This window comes from Lepidochelys kempii, chromosome 7 (assembly GCF_965140265.1).
Source record: "Lepidochelys kempii isolate rLepKem1 chromosome 7, rLepKem1.hap2, whole genome shotgun sequence".
Taxonomy (NCBI): domain Eukaryota; kingdom Metazoa; phylum Chordata; order Testudines; family Cheloniidae; genus Lepidochelys; species Lepidochelys kempii.
In genome coordinates, this window is record NC_133262.1 from 122,520,329 (window position 1) to 122,542,607 (window position 22,279).

The following is a 22,279-nucleotide window of genomic DNA, read 5'->3' on the forward strand; positions in this document are numbered from 1 at the left end:
CAGCTGCTCTGGTTCATCCAGTCCTAGCTCCACCCCACCACACAGACCCTCCTGTTGGAAAGTAACCCCAAAACCTCCTGCTCCCAGAACCAGCGTTGGGCACTCTTGGACAGCTGTCTGAGGAGTCCTTACAATGCACTGGTCTGACCACGGCTTTAACATGCATGTGCCAGAATTGCTCTGTCAAAAACAGTTTTGCTATGGGATGCACTGAACTGTTGCAAGAAGAAACGAGATGACTGGCCATCTCAGAGAGTCAGTGTTCCTGCATCAGTTTGTTTGAGCAGGAAGCAAATGGAAGGGTGTCTGCACTAAGGGTAAGCCCAGGCAGAGTAGCTGTAAAGCCATGCTGTGGGGAAGCGGGGTTTTGAGCGATCGTGGAGTTACAGGATAAGTGTCTCAGAGGAGGAAAAAGATCCGAATTCCATTTCATTTTTGCTTCCCGCTGCTGATTTCACAGAGGACAGTCCGAGTGGAAAAAGAATGTCAAGAACAGAAGGGGGGGGGGGAGGGGGAGGAGAGATGCCTCATGTTTTAGGGCTTCTCCAGATTACACATTTGCCCCATTCATAAACATGCAATGAACTGATCTTGAAAGCCGTTTCAGGGAATAGGATTGTCCCAGTCACTCCCAGCCTGTGCAGACAAAGCACGGGAAACTTCTGGAAAATGAATTGCTTTGTTTTTAAAATTTTGCTGCATCCACAGCCTAGCACCAGCTGATGGAAGGATTTTCCTTGATATTTGAACAGGGGCCTCTGCCTGGGGTCCCACCTTGACTAGGGATGATTGTTTAAACCAGAGATGTTAAATTCAGAACTAGTACAATGGGTTCCTTTCCCATGCAAGTTCTTGGGCCACACTCAGTGGTGAAACATGTGCCCATGTAAACTATGGCTATGTCTACACTGCAGCCAGGGGTGTGACCGGCAGCTCACACAGACTTACCCACAGTAGCTGTACTCCAGCTAGCTTGCTAAAACTAGAAGCAAGGACGCCGTGAAGTGGGCTTCAGCAATTGCCTGTCTATGAAAACACGAGCTGCCATTCACCCCCCACCACAGCGTAGACTTGCCTATGTTTGGTACAAGTGTGTTGGAGAGTGGGCATAAGTAGTAAAGGACCCCCAAATTTACCTTTCACCGTTCCAGTAATTGCATTTTTGGGGCTACATCTGCCCCCTCAGTTCCTAAGCTGACATTCAATTTTACTCCTCTAGTGAATAAAAACTGGTGCAAGTTACACGACTTTTCCAACCGTTTTATAAACCTCTGTATAACCTGCACCCTTGTTTTCGGTCACTATCTGATTTAGCCTACAGGCCCCCCTTCCATCTCTAGTGTCTCATGCACATAACAGATAACCATTCTATCATTAATGAAGAGACACAAAGACAGAATGAGTTTTTGAGGTGTTCAGCCAGACCTGTGTGGTGTTGCAGTTGGTATTCATTTCACCTTCCACTGCTGGCTCATTACACCATGAAGGAGGGGTTCTTTTCCTAGAACCCAAAATTGAATTTTTATTCTACTTAGCTGGATACCAGCAACCACCAAAGGAGACTCTCGGGAATGTATAAAGTTGACCCAAAACTCTTTACAAACTAGGATCCTGTAACTTATGAAGTCCTGCAGGATTTTAGGTGATGAAAGATCATAACCATCTAAAGAATCCCCCACCCCTTCTCTTTTAAACTGGGAAGGTTCCAAAATGGTCACGTCAGAGAACAATATGATCAGAGAACATTTTGAAATGAGTAATGTCAAAGCAAGGTGGAAACCAGTCTTTTATCCTTTGTCTGGCACTACAGAATCACCCTACGTACAGCATTTGCTTCCCAATAAAGCTAAGGAACACTAGCCCTGGAAAAAGGGACTCCAAAACGAGCACCTCTGTGCTAGCCAGTCACTGGCACAAATGATCTTTGGCTTAGGTTGAAATGGGTAAGAGCTGGCCTGATATTCACAACATTGCTAGCAAGGTGCTTGATCCACTGCTGCGCTCATTCACAGGGCATATGTAACTGGCATTACGTCAGCTCAGGGTTGAAAAATTAGAGCACTGAGGTTTTCCTGGGAGGTGAAGCAGGGAGGGACAGGAGGGAGGGCTACTTTACAAGCCTAGGAAAGTTTCTTTAGAATCTGCAGGGAGCTATAAAAAATGGGATTAAAAATATTACATGTCATTGCTGCCACTGCTCTTTGAAGTGAGGCAGGATATTTATGTGGAGTGCAGGGGAGAGCTGGTGTTAAAATGCTCCTGGCGACTGGGTCACACGATGGGGAAAGTCCGTCACCGTGATGCGTCCCCTGCTGCTGTGGCTCAGCACTGCCAGGCTGGCCCTGTGTGTCTGCGTACCACACATGAGCTTAACAGAGGTTGGGAGGAAAGGGAACTAACTCGGGTATGAAATAGCCCCTCCCTCCCCACCCAAAAGAGGTTCTGAAGTAAAGTGGCAGCAAATTTGCTGGGTGTTCCACATTGCTCTGCAGGTCCCAGCACGAAGCGTGGCTAGCACCGTGGCTGCACAGAGAACGTACAAAGGGGTCATTCAGCCATGCTGCTGTGGGGGGCACAAGCTGCACCCCAGTGCACTGGCGAGGGCTGCTGCACAGCTCTGCTCCGCTGGGGCTTTGGCTGGGGGATGGCAGCACTCAAATTGCTGTCGGGACCCCTGCCAGTGGAGGCTGCCTGGGGAAGCGTGCTGAATCAGTGCATTTCGCAGCAGCACTAACCATGGCCTCTTCGCTAGCCAACACCCCCCACTTTTGGGGCTGTGTTGGATGAGCTGCAGCTCCCCGACTGCCTCTGCAGTCCCTTTGCTTCCAGGTGGCCTGGTTTATGCCAGCAGGCTCAAAGGGTGGCTGAGCCCTGAAGCTGTGGGAAGGGCTGGAAGCTGCCAAACTCAAAAACTAACAAAACAAGCAAACTGTGCTGCTTTTCTCTCGGCCAGTAGATGCCAGATATGGGAGCAACGCAGCCTTACTTCCTCTGGAGAAGTCAGATCTTCTAAGTCTTCCAGCATTCTTTCTACGAACTCTTCAGTCAACAGGATCTGCAAGGGGGAGACACTAGTTTACTCTTTTACACTCCAAGCTTTATGTAATTGCCAAGCAACAGACTCCTTTCTTCTGCACAGAGGGGAGACTGTACATACTTTTCTTTGGCGACACAAAGGTTTGAGGCCTCTAGCTCCTGGCTTTACTCCCCCCCACAACCCCAACCACTGCAAAAAATGCTAAGATTACAAGGCAATCTTTTGCTACCATCAATTATCTTCCTACGTCTAAAATTAGAGGCTCAGCTTCAGAGAGGAAGGGGGAGGGAGGCAGGGGAGAGCAAAAAGGGGCCAAGCAAACAATTGCAAAGGAAAGCAGTGGGAAACAGAGACACTTTCATCTGGCACATTGAAGTTAAGTCTCTAGTGTAATTGGGCTACAGCTAATGCAAGGGGACAGGGCGGGACAGCCTGGAACCTGCACAGAGTCTGCATTTTGGGCACCTCGAGGTCTCTGATCTGGAGACCTGGCTTGTTAAATGGTGTATGATTTAGAAAAACCACAGATTCAGCAGGAGAGGCATTCAGAGAGGTCCCCAAGCCAGGAGCAGGAGGTTCTGGGATATGCAGCATGGCTCTCAGACTCGGCTCCGAAAACCAGTCACTGGTCCTTCCCAAATGTGCAACTCCCCCCACTCCCAGTCAGAATGATTCCCCCTCCCCCCAGCCTTGCTAGTCGGCGGGAGAGTTTAGGGATGGGATAGAAGGGGGAAGGCTCAGGCTTTTTCCAGGGTAGGACTAGCAAACGTGAAGTTCCTTGGACAATAACTTCTGACTATACCCCCCTCAAAAAAAAGAGGGCCAGACCCCCAGCGGGTGTAAGTCAGCATAGCTCCACTGAAGTCAGATATGCCCACTGACATCAGCTGTATTAAGGGCAGAACCAGTCCTTCGCAGGATCCTCCCTCGCCCTTCTCTTAAAAAGACACATGCCATATCAGAAGGTGCCTGCACACAGCTTCTCATCAGCGTAGTTTTTAGAGGGCCAGAGATAAATGCAAGCCCTGCTGAGGAGGGGTGGCATGCTGGAGACAAGCAGAGAAAGAGTCAAGGACAAGGAAACCACCACCACACATGGGTCCGGTGAGGGGTGCTGGGCGTGGTGTTGCGGGGTTTGGGTAGACAGCAGGCTATTAACTTGGCAAATTGCAGCTCACAGCTCTGTTCTTTCTCTGCTTCCTCTTGTGTTCTTTTTTTCTCCCTTCACTCCACCCTTTCCTTTTACAGTCCATCCACAGCACCTCTCCATCCTACAGTGGCTGGCATTCCTGCTTCTTTGCTCTGCCTGCATTGCATTCTCCCTCCTTCTCACTCATCCTTTCCAAATCCACTCATGGGTCCCCCACTTCCTCCCCTCTGGCCCCTCAGCTCTGCATTCCCATTCTGAGAGCTCAGGCAACTCTCCCCAGCTCCCAGTGCTGAAAGGGAGCGAGGCCAACCCCCAGTTCCACCCCTTTTCTGCTCCCCTCCAGCTCCAAACTGGAGCTTATCTGAGTGCTGGCTTGTTGACAGCCTCCCTTGCAGCACAGAGCTCGCTGTGGGAAGCACAGAACGGCACTGATGCTGTGGATTCCCTAGTAAGTTCTGATCTATTCACTAGGAACCCATGGCCCACAATCTGAGAACCCCTGAATCGGCTAGATGGACAGAAAAGGCACTGGCCACTCCAGCTATTATCATACCTGGCAGTGGCACTGTACACAAAGGAAGACCCTGTCTCTGCCCGCAAAGAGCTTTCAGTCTAACTTAGAGTTTAGACTCAGCACCCAGTTTGTGGTGTGGCACGGAGCCACCCCTGAAGCCCAGCAGGAACTGCCAGTGGAGACAGTGGCATCACATCACAGACCCACACGCTCCATGAGGCTTTTTGGCTCCAATCAGATAATTCCGGGTTTATTATCGTGTAGGTTGGGCCTTAGACTGTCATCTCTTTGGCTGCACACTAAATCCAAACATCTATGAGCACTACAGCAGGCTGGTTTATACTACAGTGGGCAAGTTCTTTGGCAGAGATGGTAGCCCTGGTGCACACTGAACTGGAAATACCTGTTGGTCAATGAAAGGTTTGAAGCACCTAAAGGGTTGCTTACTCACAAATACAACCAAAGCCATCCATGCTCAGAAACAGAACAGTCACCTGCATGGGTAACTCAGAAGATGGTGCAGCTGGCAAGGGTTGTCTAGGGCGGGCTCTGGGACCCTGTATGTAGGAGATCAGCTTCTGTGGAGGTGTAGCCTGGCAGTGAGTGACAGGGCAGTGCGTGGAGAGTGGAGGACAGAGGATATGGAAGACGTAGCAAACTACACAGCAGCAATTAAGAGGAAGGAACCAGCACCCAAAGCAATCAGATGAGTGGGCAAGGAGGAAATACATATTCAGCAGTAACATAGATGAGCAAAAACAAGCCAAAGGGTGGAGGGGGGGAGGAGCCCAGGGTGTCAGAGGAGAGAGGGGAAGGAGAAATACATGCACACATGAACCAATCTCATTGCAGGCCAGAGAAGAACAAGGCAGGGAATGAAAAAATTCAATGGGGGTGAGCAGGGAAGGACGTGTACAGAATAAAGGGCAGAAGGTGCAGCCCCTAGGGTAAACCACCACGGTTTGGATCCTGGAACAAACGTATGTGGAGTATCTAGACTAGCATTTGCAATTATGTCCATTAACTTCAGTTAGCCAGCAATCAACTAACTCCAGTTGAAACAAGAGCACAAAGCCTCTTAGCCAGCACAGTTCTGGTCTTGGGTGAACAGGGCCTCCTTTCCTCTGAAAGGAGCTTTGGAAGCCAGGAGCAGCCAAATGTATAGTGTGTTCTTGTGTCTCAGGAATGCCTGTAAGCCATCTTTTAAAAAATGGTTTGCTAGACCAGGCAGCTGGGGAAAATCTTCACCATCATAGTCTCTGGAGGGTGCTGGGGATAGGTACCATTAACATAGCATTTGGGCATGTCTAACTGCTGAAAAGATTTAGAGGCTAAAAACATAGCTACACTGGACACACGCTGAAACCAGGTTCCTCCCGTAGAATTAGCCCAACCAAAATGTAATAAAGGCATCAAAGCAGGAATGCACAGACCACGCAGATCCTAGCCTTGTGATCAGCAAGTAGATCTTCATACAGAAGAGAGCTCCTTTTATTCTGGTACTTACAAAGAGCCTGAAAATAAATAAAAATCAATACCAACTGCTCTCACACACACTCTCTCTCTCACACACACACACATACATACACACACACACTCCCCCCCCAGGTTATTAGTCCTCTTAGCATGCCCAGGCCTGCAGAGTACACCACCACATTAACACACACACACGTTAGATGTGCATGATATTAAAGGTGACATTCCAGCAAATAAACAGGACAGACCATCATAGCTCTAGGCATCTAATTTAATTTCCTTTGGGATGTAAACCTTAGAAGCTCACACTGAACAAATAGGCCCTGTTCTTTGTGTATTCAGACCTGAACCCAGAGTCTTCCTTTGAGAACGTTACCAGATCTTATCAACAGGATACTGCAGGGAGATCATAAACGATGGAGCAGCTTATTCGCTCTCTGAAGAATAACACAGACACTCTGTTGTGATGCAGCTATGGGAAAGTCTGTGCAATCTGGAGGCCAAATTAAATGGTTATCTGCATATTCAAAGCTGGATGTGCCTCTCCTCAGAGCAGACCTTTCCTACTGTGAAATCTTTTGGCCATGACTGGCAAAGAAAACAAGTTCGTGTTCCCTCTGATGTCAGAGAAGCCCCATAGATACATAACATAGTATTTTCACAGTTCAGCAACTGCGCACAAACATTCCACCCTACGGACCTGCTGCCACCAGCTTCACACCCTGGAGTGTCATTCTGCCTTTGTAATGGCTATTTGCAATATTCACAAGCAACAGCTGAAGAGTCCAGCCAGTGTTTCCAAAACATTTCCTTCAACACCACACAAGCATGGACATGCCAGGAGCTTTCTGGGTCAGATCCTGAGTTCCCGCCCACAACTCACAGCTATGAGGATCAGGCTCCAATTTATACATGTGCTGTGATTCTGCAAATCCCTTGCTACATTGTCACACATATTGCTTGCAAAAACATAGAAGAGAAAGTCCACAATTTTATCAATAAACTAGGGGTGTCAAAAGTGCAACTGAAGGTCCAAAGTTTGGCAACCCCTACTGAAACTTGTGTGCGACCAGCCATGTTAAAAATGCTATGTTATGTAATGATTAAAATCTCTATGGTTATGTAATACACTGGCTTTGTGTGCGATGTCTCCCTCTAGAGGTTAGCCCCAGCAACGATAACATTCTGCGGCTTACTAAACTAATGGAATTACTCCCATAGCTCAGGTGGGGGGGGGGAGGGATTGTACTTTTTATACTGAATGTCCAAGGTTCGATCCCCATGGATGACTGAGGCACCTGTAGCCTGATTTTTTGTACTTAGCCAGCAATGGTAGGGCATGAAATGTATATCGCGTGTGTCACTTAGTGCCCAAGATCAAGGTTCAGTCTATTAACCACATCTGACAAGTTGCAGATCAACCTACATACTATGATGACTGGCATCCAAAAAACATTTAAGACAAAATCATAGCCATAGATTAAAGTCTACAGGTGCAACTGCATGACTAATGCACCATCTCTCACTTCTGGGGTTCAAATCCATTGCAAGGGCTTGAACTTCTTAACTTGAAACAGGTTGGCTCTGACCCCAGGCTACAGTAGTACATTTCACACAGCTGTTTATAGTCTGCCACAGTTGGTAAATCTCTGATCAGGAAAGAGCCCCCCAAATTCAGCTGGCAAGCAGACCACAGCACCTTTCATCTTCAGAATGCCTGGCTTGTAAAATGTTGTAATATACCCCAAAGTAAGTTATATAACAAGCCCCTAAGAAATCCTCCATCCATAAAGCTGCTGCCTCTAGACTGGATGAGCCAGCAGCTCCTAAGTTTGTGGCCTACTTCCTTTCATCAACAACATGGCTAATTTCCTGCAACTCTTGGGAGCAGACAGCACTGAAAGTGTTCCTGCTGAATTCCTGCCATTAATACTGTACAGCAGAAGAAGGAATTCCTTTAATTCAAAATGCAACTAATCAAACTCCTTGTAAATAGTGCTGTGTGCCATGAGCAGACCCCCCTGCTCTCTCATCTCCCCTCCCCCTTTCATTGTGCTGTCTCTCATTTAGATTGCAAGCAGTTCAGGACAGAAGCCTTGTCTACTTATTTTCTGTAATGCAACAGCACTATATGAAAAAGGACACAAGTTCTAAACAGACACCCTGCTGTATGATTTCATGATAGTTTCCATCAGAGTGTCACACATGTAACTACTGTGAACACACAAGGGGGTTTTCTCTGGGGGGTGGAATCCCATTGCTATATGCCAAGGAAACTAATGGACCTTCCCTGTAAAGGAAAAGATATTTACACGTGCCCCAGGCACCATACTGCTGCATTCACGGATCTTACAATTCTGCTGGAAGAAGTATATGAAGATTTGAAATGCTATCTACCAGGAGGGTCTCTATGAGCACTAAGGAGCTGCCAGGACTCCCCAACTCTGTTTCATCAGCTTTAAAACTCCACCTAGACTTGCCCTGGGGAAGGGTACTCTTTGGAGCCTGTCAACATTGTTCTATCTTCTGGATAGGATCACTGCTGTGTGACTATGTACAGCTTGGCTCAGTGATGACAAGGGTCTGAAGGGAGACAAGAGAACAGTCCATGCATTTTAAGGGGGCAAGTGTTAAGGAGGGAAAGGACTTCTCTAGGGTGCTACCAGTGGCTGGGAGAAAAGCTAGGGAGCAAAGAGCTGAAATTAATGTATAATTTAGACTGATTAGCCGCAAAAGCTTCCTGACAGTAAGGTGCATTAAGCTGAGGGATGGTCAATTTCTCTAGGAAGAGGTAGAAACATTTGAGTCATCCAAAATGAGACTGGATGAAGCATTAGAAAACATACCGCAGGAACAATCCTCCATTGGCCTCTGGGGGAGGATCTAGATGACCCAATAGGTTCTTCTGTCTTTAATGTATGATCTTAATAGGGTCTCATTAAACAATGGGAGGTGATAATACAATGTGCTTCATGGTTTGCTTGTACAATTTTATCACGTCTATAGTACTAGCATGATGGATGCCGGAGACACAGTACTATACATAGGTTATATTACAGATACAGCTGGTAGCTGTGCCTAGAGTTAAGGTTTCCTAATACTTATAAAAAGGTCCTGTTTTCACCTGTTTATAACTTTGCCACTCTAACCATTCAGACTGAAATTTCCCATGTCAGTATCTGTGCCTCACTGGAAAGGTTCTAGCAAGAATGATGCAGTCATTTCAGAGAACAAGTTTAGGAAAAATACTTTTTGACAATGTTAAAAAATTCTTACCCTCGTTATGCTGAGAAGCCCTAGTGACTCCATGCTTTGGAGGAAGGACTAGAAATTTAGCAGGTGGTCCCGCTGGGGTCAAGGATGTGCCTTTGCTGACCCCGTGAAGATCTACCCAAATTTGGTGGAGTTATAAGCCTCTGAAAATTGCCATTTGTATGTTTCAAAGAAGCTTATTAGATGCTAGTGACAAAATTCCCTGAAGATTCCATCTTCATTGAGCATGCTCCAGCCCCACAGAGCATGCTCCAGCCCAAGGATACAGGGGCTGAGCAGTACTTTTCTTGCAATTATACCTTCTTGCTGCAGGGGCCATGGTGGCACCAGAGTTGCCCACACAATATTAATTCGGACCTTTTTTGTGTACACATTATGATACAGTCTTCAATTACAGTGGAACCTCAGAGTTATGAGCTTACCGGTCAACCGTAAACTTTATTTGGAACCAGAAATATGCAATCAGGCAGGAGCGCACACACACATACACGCAAATACAGTACAGTACTGTGTTTAAAGTAAACTAACAACAAAATAAAGGGAAAGTCTAAAGAAAGATGTGACAAGGAAAGGAAACTGTTTCTGTGCTTGTTCCATTTAAATTAAGATGATTAAAAGCAGCATTTTTCTTCGGCACAGTAAAGTTTCAAAGCTGTATTAAATAAACGCAGCATTCACTACACAGCCTTACTTCATTCCCAGAGCCTGGTCCACACGGTGCAGTGAGTGAGACGGGTCCAGTGGAGAAAACTGGATCATGTAATTAGAGATTGTATCATAATTCACATGCATAAGGGAGTCAAATTATGGTTGTACAGGCAGTCTTACTTGAGGCATTTCCTAACTTCGGAGTGCTTGACTGTGCAACCTAATGGACATTTTTACCATAATGTTTTTCTTAAATGTACTACACAGATTGGCTTGTATGTTTAACAGATACTGCAGCAAACGCTGATGGGTAACATTTACATTGTGCATGATCAAAGGCTCCCTTCCTAGAACAATGACTGCCCAGAACAGCAGGGGCAGAAATCATCACCATCACTCACCATCTCTCTAGAGAGAGTAAGTGCTCCAAATAAGCAAAATAGGGGTCAGGAGCAGTGTGCCTTGTGTTAGGCAGGTAGGGAGTGCCACATTAAAGCTGAAATGTTTTGCATAAGCAAGTCCTGACTCCCAGTGTTTGAGAGCTAAGGATAGTAATTCCCAACGGCTGATGCAGGCATGTTGACAAGCTTTGACACAAGCTACCCTAGGATAACATTAATATATATTAAAGGTTCGGGCAAACTTTATTGGGACAGATTAATTTCAACAGCAAATTTCCACACATACTCTCTAAACGTATTCAAGTAAAGGGGGGGGGGGGAGCATACGTCACCCTCTCACCTTGAGCAGGTTTAAAGATAGACAAGCGAGATTTCCAATGAGAGGTTCAGCACATCCAAACGATTTGTCCCAAGAACCGTTAATACATATTAATACCATCCCAAATTAATTGTGCTGAAGCTGTTGGGAATACCAGCCTTAACTCTCTAACCCTGAGAGTCAGGATGGGCACCTCTTCCTTACCTTTTTTTTTTTTTGCTCACCTAGAGCATTGACTCTCCCCATAGGGGGAAGAGAGGTTTTGCTCAGCATTATGGTCAGGCTGCTGTTGCCTTGGGGCAGCCAGTGTTCTTGGGAAGGGCCGGAAAGCCTTGTGCAAGTCTTTGGTCATGTGCAATGTTAGCTAACACATAGACAAAATGTATAGTGTTAACAAGTAGGACTTCAGGAATACGTCTGTACCTTTATGAATCAAAGTAATTTTTGTATTCAATAATACGAGAGAGTGGAAAAAGCTAAGAAATAACCCAGCCTGACATGATAGACCTTTACTAGAATTTAGCTTTTATAAATAATTAAAAGTTACTTGCAGGAAAAATATGCCCAGTACTTGGGAAAGGTTCCATTTTGACGGCTTCGGGAGAATGAAATAACCTAATCATCCCCAGAGCGTGGACAGCAGCAGGGCAAGCTTCCCCATGTACTCCTCCACTAATACGCCTTAAACCTGAGCTGGAAGGACTACTTATAGGAATGGGGTGTTCTGTCTCCATGGTCTATAGTCAGTCCTTGACCCGTCTTCCCAAAATGATACCAAACAGCGTCAGCTGTGGTGGGGTTTTGGTGGTTTGAACACCTGTCTATTAGGACTCATACCCAGGGCTTCCCCAAGGTATGGAAAAAGTCTACATCAGGAGAGGCTTGCCATTTCCCTTCCTCTATGCAACCCCCCGGTTTATACTCCTTCACAACAAGCAGTCACACCACAGTGATCTGCTTTCAGCCACGGACCGACTCCCTCTGGAGCCCATCAGTGCCTTTGTGTGGCTGAGGTCTTGGCAGAGTGATGCGAGGATTCTTCTCCAGGCTTTACTTTGATAGCACCAGTGCTCTCAGGCCCTGCGACTCCAAAAGCTAAGAGGAGAAACCAGACCTGAGAATTGCCACTATGTCTCTTGTGTACAACAACTTCTCTCGCCCCTCAGGCTGAAGCCAATGGACTTGTCTTTAGGACCTCACATCTTCACTCCCAATCCCTCAGCTGCTGCTCATTCAAAAAGTGATCCCCTCTTCCTTACATTAAGTCAAGTGTCTCAGGCTCCCCACCAGCTCTACACAATGTTGGCATGCCTGTCAGTGTTCCCCGCTGGGCCCTGCCTATCTGCAGTCTGACCTCCTTACCTCTGCTGGCACTAACCTAAGGGACAGGGCAGTGGCCAGCAGCAAGGGGAGCAGGTCAAAGCACAAGTGAAGATCAAAGAAGTTCCCCACTGTAGGAAGCAAGGTGGGGACTTGCTCCTGCAAGGAGCCCCACCCTACCTCCCACCAACCAGAAACCTTCCTTCCTTCCCAGCAACCCCATGTGACCCCAGTAAATCTTCAGATCCAGTAACAGACCTTTGGGAATTAGCTCGTTCCATAAGGGTTAACATTAGTTATATGCTTGAATGATGGCATAATTATTGCCGTTCTCCACCCTTTAGAGGCTGAAAGTCATTCGTACATTCTACACATGAATACATTTCAGGACGTGGTGTAAACTCAAACAAATACTGTTATGTTTGGAGTTAACACAGTCACAAGATCTTGTGTCATGTGTTGGTGAGCACAAGCACCGAACAGTGAATGACCCAAACCGAACATTCCCTGTTAATCATTGTAAGACTGCTGCCCTACCCAATCAGCTCCTTTAGGAGTTACAGATTTGCATGTATGGTTTTCTGCAGATTTGTGAACATATAGACTGCGATGCCTCGAATACTAGCCATAGCCAGCCTAATTTTGATACTGGAACAGTAGGATCCTAAATAGTGTTCAACCAGAAGTGCACCTTGAGGGACAGTGTACAATAAACAGAGAGAGTGAGCGCACCAGGCGTCTAATTCTTTAGAAATGGAGCTTTCCTCCCAAAGCTATTTTATTTTTGCTTGGCCATAAACAAGACTAGGAAATGGCTATGACATCCCACCATTGGTGGTCTTAAGATAACCAGGGTTGACCCTTGTTAATATGTGGATGGGGAAACTCCAAGGGAAATCCCGGGTGCTGGTGAAGGAAGTTGTGTGGGGATTTGAGGTGGTGAGGGTGCTATAGGATGATGTGCTGCAGTTAGTGCCCTATTTTGGGGACAATGTAAGACCGAGTTCCTGAACACGTCTGATCATAGAACCATAGAATATCAGGGTTGGAAGGGACCTCAGGAGGTCATCAAGTCCAACCCCCTGCTCAATGCAGGACCAATCCCCAACTGAATCATCCCAGGCAGGGCTTTGTCAAGCCTGACCTTAAAAACTTGTAAGGAAGGAGATTCCACCACCTCCCCAGGTAATCCATTCCAGTGCTTCACCACCCTCCTAGTGAAAAAGATTTTCCTAATATCAAACTTAAACCTCCCCCACTGCAACTTGAGACCATTACTCCTTGTTCTGTCATCTGCTACCACTGAGAACAGTCTAGACCCATCCTCTTTGGAACCCCCTTTCAGGTAGTTGAAAGCAGCTCTCAAATCCCCCCTCGTTCTTCTCTTCCGCAGACTAAACAATCCCAGTTCCCTCAGCCACTCCCCATAAGTCATGTGTTCCAGTCCCCTAATCATTTTTGTTGCCCTCCGCTGGACTCTTTCCAATTTTTCCACATCCTTCTTGTAGTGTGGGGCCCAAAACGGGACACAGTACTCCAGATGAGGCCTCACCAATGTCAAATAGAGGGGAACGATCACGTCCCTCCATCTGCTGGCAATGCCCCTACTTATACAGCCCAAAATGCCATTGGCCTTCTTGGCAACAAGGGCACACTGTTGACTCATATCCAGCTTCTCGTCCACTGTAACCCCTAGGTCCTTTTCTGCCGAACTGCTGCCGAGCCATTCGGTCCCTAGTCTGTAGCGGTGCTTGGGATTCTTCCGTCCTAAGTGCAGGACTCTGCACTTGTCCTTGTTGAACCTCATCAGATTTCTTTTGGCCCAATCGTCTAATTTGTCTAGGGCCCTCTGTAACCTATCCCTACCCTCTAGCGTATCTACCTCTCCTCCCAGTTTAGTGTCATCTGCAAACTTGCTAAGGGTGCAATCCACACGATCCTCCAGATCATTTATGAAGATATTGAACAAAACCAGCCCGAGAACCGACCCTTAGGGCACTCCACTTGATACCGGCTGCCAACTAGACATGGAGCCATTGATCACTACCCGCTGAGCCTGACAATCTAGCCAACTTTCTATCCACCTTATAGTCGTTAAAGAGCCCATAACTTTTCCAAAAGATTAAACTGTTAACCCTGATGGCCCTGGTTAACTACTAGTTTAGGTAACTCCATTCTGCCTCCCTGAATTCCCCTATTATCTTTTACCCCTAAGGTATTTGCACTGTAGTGGCAGGAGGAAGTAACCAAAATATGTAGAATTTGTAAAGTGATCTGGGGCTCAGAGATGAAAATTGCTGTATGCATTTAAGATATTAGAAATTGCCAACCAATGTTTTAGATTTCAAATTCCATTCACCTAACTAGGAATAGTTCTACATTTTTAATCATTTCTGGAGCTACTGAGAGTATCATATAATAATCAGGTGTTTATTGTAAGAGAAGCTGCAGCAGTTTGCATAGCTTTGTTGTAAGATTTGTAGGCCAGAGAAACCTGCACACAGGGATTGTTTTTGAAGGAACTGAAAAGGAAGGAGGTAAAAAGAGGAAAAAGGAGGAGGAGAAAAGGCTCTTACTTGTAACCAAGGCCCATGTGCTGCATAAGGATGCTCCTCTGTAGCAAAGGCTCCTTCTACTCCTGTCGATACAAACGTGATTGCTGTATCCCCTGTAATACTTTTATATGTAAAGTGCCGTCCATGTAACAGCCTGCCCCTGGAGAACAGAATACACATACATAAATGGAGAGGTCATAAGCAGGTCAGTACAGACCCACCACAAGATATACACTGGAGTATCTGTGATCACTCTGAGGAATACATCACATCCCAGTAACCACAAATTCTCAGTAAATGTACGAATGACTTTCACAGCCTTGTCCCTTAAGTGCGGGTCACAAGTCTCTTCTGGAACTCTGGAAGAGCACATGTGCCCTCACACCCTCAGTCCCAAGGCTCCACTTCTGCATTACAATGCTTCTAGCCAAGGAAGACTGAATGGGACTTTACTAGCATCCCATTTGCACCAGTCACCCCCACTGATGTATAAGGCACAGAACTCCCAACTCCATCAGCTCAGAGAACACCAGCAGGGCTGAGTACAGAATTCACATCTCTTCTGTGGTGGCGCAAAGCAGTCCCACTAGGATAATGAGCTGGTCCTAACTTCTACAAATTAATAGCTCATGTTATATATTAATCTATTACCTAGTAATTTATTAAATTTAGTCTGTGCCAGTGGACTCTCTTTAAATAAAACATTTAGGAGAAGAGAAACATGTTTGTTCATCTATAATAAATAATACTTTATTGTGATGGTGCTTTCCATGTAGGAATCTCAAGTCGCACTTAAGGCATTTTTCAGAGTAACAGCCGTGTTAGTCTGTATTCGCAAAAAGAAAAGGAGTACTTGTGGCACCTTAGAGACTAACCAATTTATTTGAGCATGAGCTTTTGTGAGCTACAGCTCACTTCATCGGATGCATGCCGTGGAAACTGCAGAAGACATTATATACATGTATATAATTATACGTATATAATACGTATATAATACATGTATATAATGTCTTCTGCAGTTTCCATGGCATGCATCCAATGAAGTGAGCTGTAGCTCACGGAAGCTCATGCTCAAATAAATTGGTTAGTCTCTAAGGTGCCACAAGTACTCCTTTTCTTTTTATCAAAGGCATTGAAGTTCACAGCCTCAGTGAGATGTGAATATGTTATCCCCATTTTACAGGTGGAGCTAATTAAGGCACAGAGAAGTTAAGTGACTTCCCATGTGAGCTGGTGTAAACAACTATGGATAGAATTCATATCCTATTCCCAGCCTTGTGCATTAGCCCCATGTCTATCTTTCCTGGACATCCAGGAAAAATAATCTGAATTAACTAAAGGTGTGAATTTGAAGTGGATTAGTTAAATCCTATTAAATCCCTATGTGAATGCTATTAATTAGAATTAAAGTGGCCTTAATTCTGAATGAGGGTGTTCACACAGGTGTTTAATGCGGTTTAACTAATCCTCTGCAAATTCACACTTTTTGTCATTTGGATTAACCTTCCTGGATGTACCCATGTAGACAAGCCCTTAATTTATGATGCTGCACAATTCAAATCATAAATATCTAGTGATCTCAGCCTGACCAGTACATCTGAGAGAAAAAAGTTTAGAGGCAAGTTACTGCATCCTTTACTGCATTTTTAATTTTAAAGTAGTCAACAAAAATTATAAGTGTAAACTCAGTAAGAATTAGTGGCCTTCAGTTTACTCTAAAACTCAAAGACCAGAACTTTCTTACAATTTCTGACAAAAGCATTTAAACAAAAAAATCACTAGCTGAATTTTCTGGAGATTTAGACAGGACATTAACTGACAAAGCCCTGATCCCCTTCTTAGGTGCAACTTCTCAAGATACAACCTTTACAGTATATGTGCAGTGCAACATGTGCACTTAGGCGTACAAGTGACAGAATTTGCATATACAAAACTGTGTGCATAACTGATATCAAATGTTTGCATAGAACTGCACAAGTTAAAGTTGATGTCTTAAGGGACTTCTGTGACAGGACTGTAGGAGCCATCCCTTGGTTTGATAAGATACTTTAGCAGCATCAGTCTGATCAAAAAAACTCTGCCGATCAACCACCCAACATAAAACATGGGAAACAAAAAGAGTAAAACAATTTCGGCATGATGAACTTATGTGCACAGTAGAAAGACAAGATGGATGAAGTAATACTTTCATTGGACCAACTTCTGTTGATGAAAGAGACAAGCTTTTGAACTACACAGAGCTCTTCCTCAGGTCTGTGGATGGTGTCATCTGTTTCTTATGTTTTTGGCAAAGTGTCTCAGCTATGGTCTTTTTAAATTTGTACAGGATCATCTGTATGAAGAAACAAGGCCATAAGGCAGAATTGTAGCCATTAAAGCAGAGCTCAAAGAAACCAGCTCCTCTCACCTTAGACAAAGTGGAATCAGTGCGCCAGACTCCTGGTTGAATTTCAGGTGCACGCTCTCAAGCTGCCTTGTGCGGATTAGCTCATGAGGAATGATAGCTGCTGAGCTCTCACTCTCTAAACTATCCTTACGGCTTCTAAGAGAAAAAACAGAGTGTACCTATTTAGAACCTGAGACTCACATGCCAACGATTGTCAGCCTTGTGAAAAGACAGCAGAAAAATTCAATGATTATTTAGAGCAGTTCCATGAAAGCTGTCTAACGCAAGGGCACAACAGCCTGCCAGAAGGACATAGCTAATTTGCAAGCCACCCGTGTCTCCATTTTACAACTGTGGCCCACAGACTACAGATCCTAGCATGCAATGCTTCATCTTGATCCAGTGACCTTAAAAATTCTGGAAATAAAGTTTAATAAAGAATGGGAGTAAAATTATACCGTGAAGCCAGAAGCATGACAAAATGTTCTGTAAGGTACAATGCTGAATGGGCAGAGGCAAGGCCTCATAGAACAAATGGGGTGTGGGTGACCTGTTAGGTCCCACAGGCCTTGCCTCTGCCCATGCAGCATTGTACCTTACAGAACATTTTGTCATGCTTCTGGCTTCACGGTATAATTTTACTCCCATTCTTTATTAAACTTTATTTCCAGAACTTTTAAGGTCACTGGATCAAGATGAAGCATTGCATGCTAGGATCTTATTCTTTAAGAAACGGGGCTGTCCGGAAAGCTCTATGCTGTCCTGACTCACTGCTATAGAATCTTAGCGTTAGAGAGCTATAGTAAAGAGACATAATCTGAATCAACCCCACCCTTTTCCGTCATCAGACCAACCAAAGGCTTTAGATGTTGCATAACCAGTTCTTAAACACTCTAACTTCTGCTAGCATTAAGTACAATATTCAAAGTACAAAAGCCACACACAATTCACAGACTATTTGTAGACCGTTTTCCCTTTGAAGCAGAGCTGCTTTAAAACAATGCAGTCTTTATATTATATTTTACAAGGGCAGTACATTACACATGGTAATAATGTTTAACTTAGAGGGTACATTCTGCAATTATGAACTTCACAAGACAGAATCTTCGATATAATCAGCTAGATATCTCAAAATACCGGATCATGAACTAAAATACTTTATATGTTCAAAGAGTAGCATTATAATTCCTTTTGTGTTTGTAGAGAACACAGGAAAAGTTGGTGCCTGACCCAACGATCTTACATGCAATAAGAAAACCCCTCTCCCAAAAAGAACATCAAACAAAAAGCACTGATTGATCAGAAGGACTGGGATCAAGGACAGAAAGGGGTGGAGACAGCGAAGAAGCCAACTGGCTCGAAAGGGAAGGACATATAGAGTGCTATCAACTTACATGATGTCAGAAGAGACAGGGTTTACATTTCTCTTATCTAGTTTAAACCAGGACACAATCCTGGTTTAACAGAGGCAACACATTGCTAGGGTCTCATCTACACTACAGAATCATTGGGTTTGGTTGGGGAGAAGAGAGGAGAGGAGAGAGGAAGGAGACTGGCTGACAACACTCCAAGCACTTGTCCCCTCACAGTTAAAACATGCTTGCAATTTGATCCTGCAGGGCAGACCAAACAAAATGTTACCATGTCACAGTGCAGTTCAGGAACATAATTAAAATATGGCTTGACCCTTTCTATGCTGTAAGATGGAGCCATGTCTCAGATGCAGAATGTGAGAATCATGATGTAACAGCTTGTCCACCAAGGATGTTGATTTGGGTCTGTCTTCACTGTAGAGTTAACTCGGGCTCTTACTCCTCTCACCATCCACATCTACAACTCTCTCACCTGAGTTTGATGATACTTTAAACCTGGGCTAGCTGGCTCATCTAGGGCTATAGGCTAAAACCTAAGGGAGGCTTTCAGGAGGGCTGGTAACCTGCTCCCACTATGCAGTGAGGAAACAGGCTAAACAACTTGAGTGCTAACAGTCTTCCAATGCCTTTCCAAAATTCCAACCTGCCCACCGCCCTCTTGTGCCAGAAGGGCAGACATGTTCTCCCAGTTTATTGGGAAAGAAGCAGAGCAGCACAAAAGACCATGGTATGTGTCCCCTGCAGCCCTAGTGACACACATGGGCGAGTGCAGCACTGGTGAGGACGCAGTAAGTGGGCTTTGCACTGTGACTACTCCTATCCGGGCTAGGCTAACCCAGGTGCTGATCACCTGAATGCCAGTCATCAGATTAACTCTGCAGCGAAGACACATCCCTTTGTAGTCTAGCTGGCATCTAAACCTGAGAGTTTAAACTGGTTCATTTTTTACAGCTCCATGTAGGTGGGGCCTTAAAACAGTGGAATGGGCCAGACACTGAAGAAAACATTTTACAGTTTGATTACCCAAGAAGTGTATGGTTAATTAATGATCAATTGACCTTAACCTAAGGTTTACCTGAACTTCCTTATCAGATCTTATATACACATTACCCTGTGGGAAAGTTAGGCTTTGTCTACATTGCCAATTGAACGACGTAGTTCACAGGTGCTTAAAAAAGCCCCTCCTTCCCTTCCCCCCCCCCAAAGACAAAGGCTTTGCCGAGGCAAGTGGCAGTGTAAACAGCTTGTTGTGCCACAACGCACACCCTGCTCTGAGGAGGTCAAAGTATTTTCTCCGCAAAAGTGCCGACAAACAGCGTTTACACTGCCCAACTTCTAGCGACACAACTGTGCAGTGTAGACAAAGCCTTAGCCTGTCATCTAGAGCAGAGGTGGGCAAACTATGGCCTGCAGGCCACACCTTCCCGGCCCTTGAGCTCCCCTCCCCTGCTATTCCCCCCCACACACAGTTATGCCGCCAGATGGGCAGCTCAGCTTGCACCCGCCCCAGTCCTGCTGCTCTGAGTGGCATGGTAAGGGGGCAGGGAGCGGGGCGGTTGGATAAGGGGCAGGGGGTCCCTGGGGGGCAGTCGGGGACAGGGAGCTGTTGGATGGGGCAGAGAGGCAGTAAGGGGATGAGGAGCAGGTGGCAGTTTGATAGGTGTGGGAGTCCCGGGGGGCAGTCAGGGGACTGGGGGGGAGGGAGGGAAGGGTTGGATAGGCATGGGAGTCCCAGGGGACCTGTCAGGGGGCGGGGGTATGGATAGGGGTTGGAGCGGTTGGGGGGGGTTGGATGGGGGGGTCCCCAAATGGGGTGGTCGGGGACAGGGAGCAGGAGGGGTTGAATAGGGGGTAGGATCCCAGGAAGGGCCAGTCAGGGGCAGGCAGTGGGAGGGGGCAGATAGGGGGCTCGGGCCAGGCTGTTTGGGGAGGCGCAGCCTTCCCTACCCAGCTCTCCATACAGTTTTGCAACCCCAATGTGGCCCTCAATCCAAAAAGTTTGCCCACCCCGATCCAGAGTTTCCAATTATTCATTAGCAAGCCCCCCAACAGAATGTCGGCCACCAGAAACATAAGAGATTTTAGACCTTAAGTTTATTAACTCATGTGCAATTACAGAATTGGTGTACATATGGGCATATCCAGAGTTATTCAGCAATTTTGTTAGTGAAGATGGCAGACTGGGTATCGGCCTTTTTCTACCCAGATGGGTTAATGCTTTGAGTGGCTTCTGTCCGGGAATTTAAGTTTAGAATGGGTAAGCATTTACACAATAGAGCTCCATAGAGTTTATCACAAACCTAAAGCGTGCAAGCTCTCTAGGGTTGGGGAGGTTTTTTGTTTTGTTTTTAATTCACTAGTCTGTACAATGCCTAGCACAATGGGCCTCCGATTCCTGATTAGCCCCCACAGGTGCCAATATAATAATGATAACACTGTGAAGCTGGGCTTTGTAGGTCATACTAAAAACTCTTGTTTTTAAATGCAAATGCTGCTTGTGCATTATGTGCTCACAAGACTAATATATCACTTAGCTGTATTTCAAACAGGTTTTCTCAGACCCTAAATAATTAAGACTTTACATTAATCAGTAACCAGCCACTCTGTTAAAAAGGGTGAATGTGTGAAGCAATATGGCAGTTAACATTTAAGTAACATCAAATAATTAGCAATCCCTTCAGCTAAAAGCCTTTCCACAATGGTTACAACTGCCGTGTTTGTTGTTTCTTTGAAGGGCAGGTTGTTCCTCTGATTGTGGTTGGGGGTGGGATCTGTTTACATTAAAAAGGGTAAAGCTGGGTAGCTGAATCGAGGTTTAGGCCCTGTCTACACTGAAACTTTCTGAACACTTTGTGACACAGATCGTTCTAGACATGTGCGTCCACACATAATGTAGTTAATAAAAGACAGTAGCTACATGGCCTACATCACTGTATTCCTATAATCAGGTTGTAACATGCCTTTTGCTATATAAATGTAAACCCACAACTATGAATGTGTAGCAGAGCTGGCCTATCCCCCTCCTTGCGCAATAAGACACCCCGAGTGCATTTTCCCCCCCATGTGGCTGCTGCTCTTGCTCTGCGCACACATCCCCAGAGCACATGCTCCTCTGTTGAGGTAGTGGGGCAGTTGCCCACATTTTCCCAAAATGCATGGATACGAACACGGGTAGGCAGCATGATGGGTGCAGACATTGCGGGGGCCGGGTGAAAAGACTGCTTTACTGAGGACACCTCTCAATCACTGGTTGTTGTTGTTGGGTCAGTTGAAAGTCACGGCCTGTTTACGACACACTGGGCCTCTACAGCAGGAAGTCCATATGTAATGCTTCTAACTAGACCTACCCAGCTCTCTCCATGTAAAAACCTAGTGGCTGCACAAGTAGTTTTTACCTCGATGTAGGCAGTAGATATATAAAAACTACCCATGTCTCACCTCTGCTTGGATTTTACCTCGACATAGCCAACTCAAGGTACAAAAACAAAAACAAAACGCCTCACCATTTTTGCAGTGAAAACAAAGCCTTGGATTTCTTTTTAAATTGTGTCTCAGTTTTCCCATCTGTGAAGTGGGCATACTTCCCTCGATTGCAATAATTAACCGAGTGGTGTTTGTAAAGTGCTTTGAGATGCTCAGATAGAAGGCGCTACAGAAAGGCCAAGAATTAGATCTGACTTTCAGATTATCGAGCGTGCAATGGACACAGAACTCTGCAAGAGACATTAACATTCTTACAGCAGGAATGGAAATCTTTGTTCTGGCCCGTAGAAAGGGTGACAGTCCAGATGAGGGGCTGATGGAATTGCTGGGGCGTTATTAATAAG

The 22,279-nt window shown here is 45.6% G+C and overlaps 1 protein-coding gene across 3 annotated transcripts in view; it reads right to left on the reverse strand.

The window, feature by feature from the left end:
• Positions 1-22,279, reverse strand: part of SUFU (SUFU negative regulator of hedgehog signaling) — a 125,337-nt gene that overhangs the window by 8,637 nt on the left and 94,421 nt on the right. For all 3 annotated transcript variants that reach the window (XM_073354504.1, XM_073354503.1, XM_073354505.1), the window contains exons 9-11: positions 17,101-17,235; positions 14,715-14,853; positions 2,987-3,055 (exon numbers count right to left, since the gene is read on the reverse strand). In XM_073354504.1, coding sequence (XP_073210605.1) covers positions 2,987-3,055; positions 14,715-14,853; positions 17,101-17,235 — 343 coding nt within the window. The remainder of the gene's footprint in view (positions 1-2,986; positions 3,056-14,714; positions 14,854-17,100; positions 17,236-22,279) is intronic.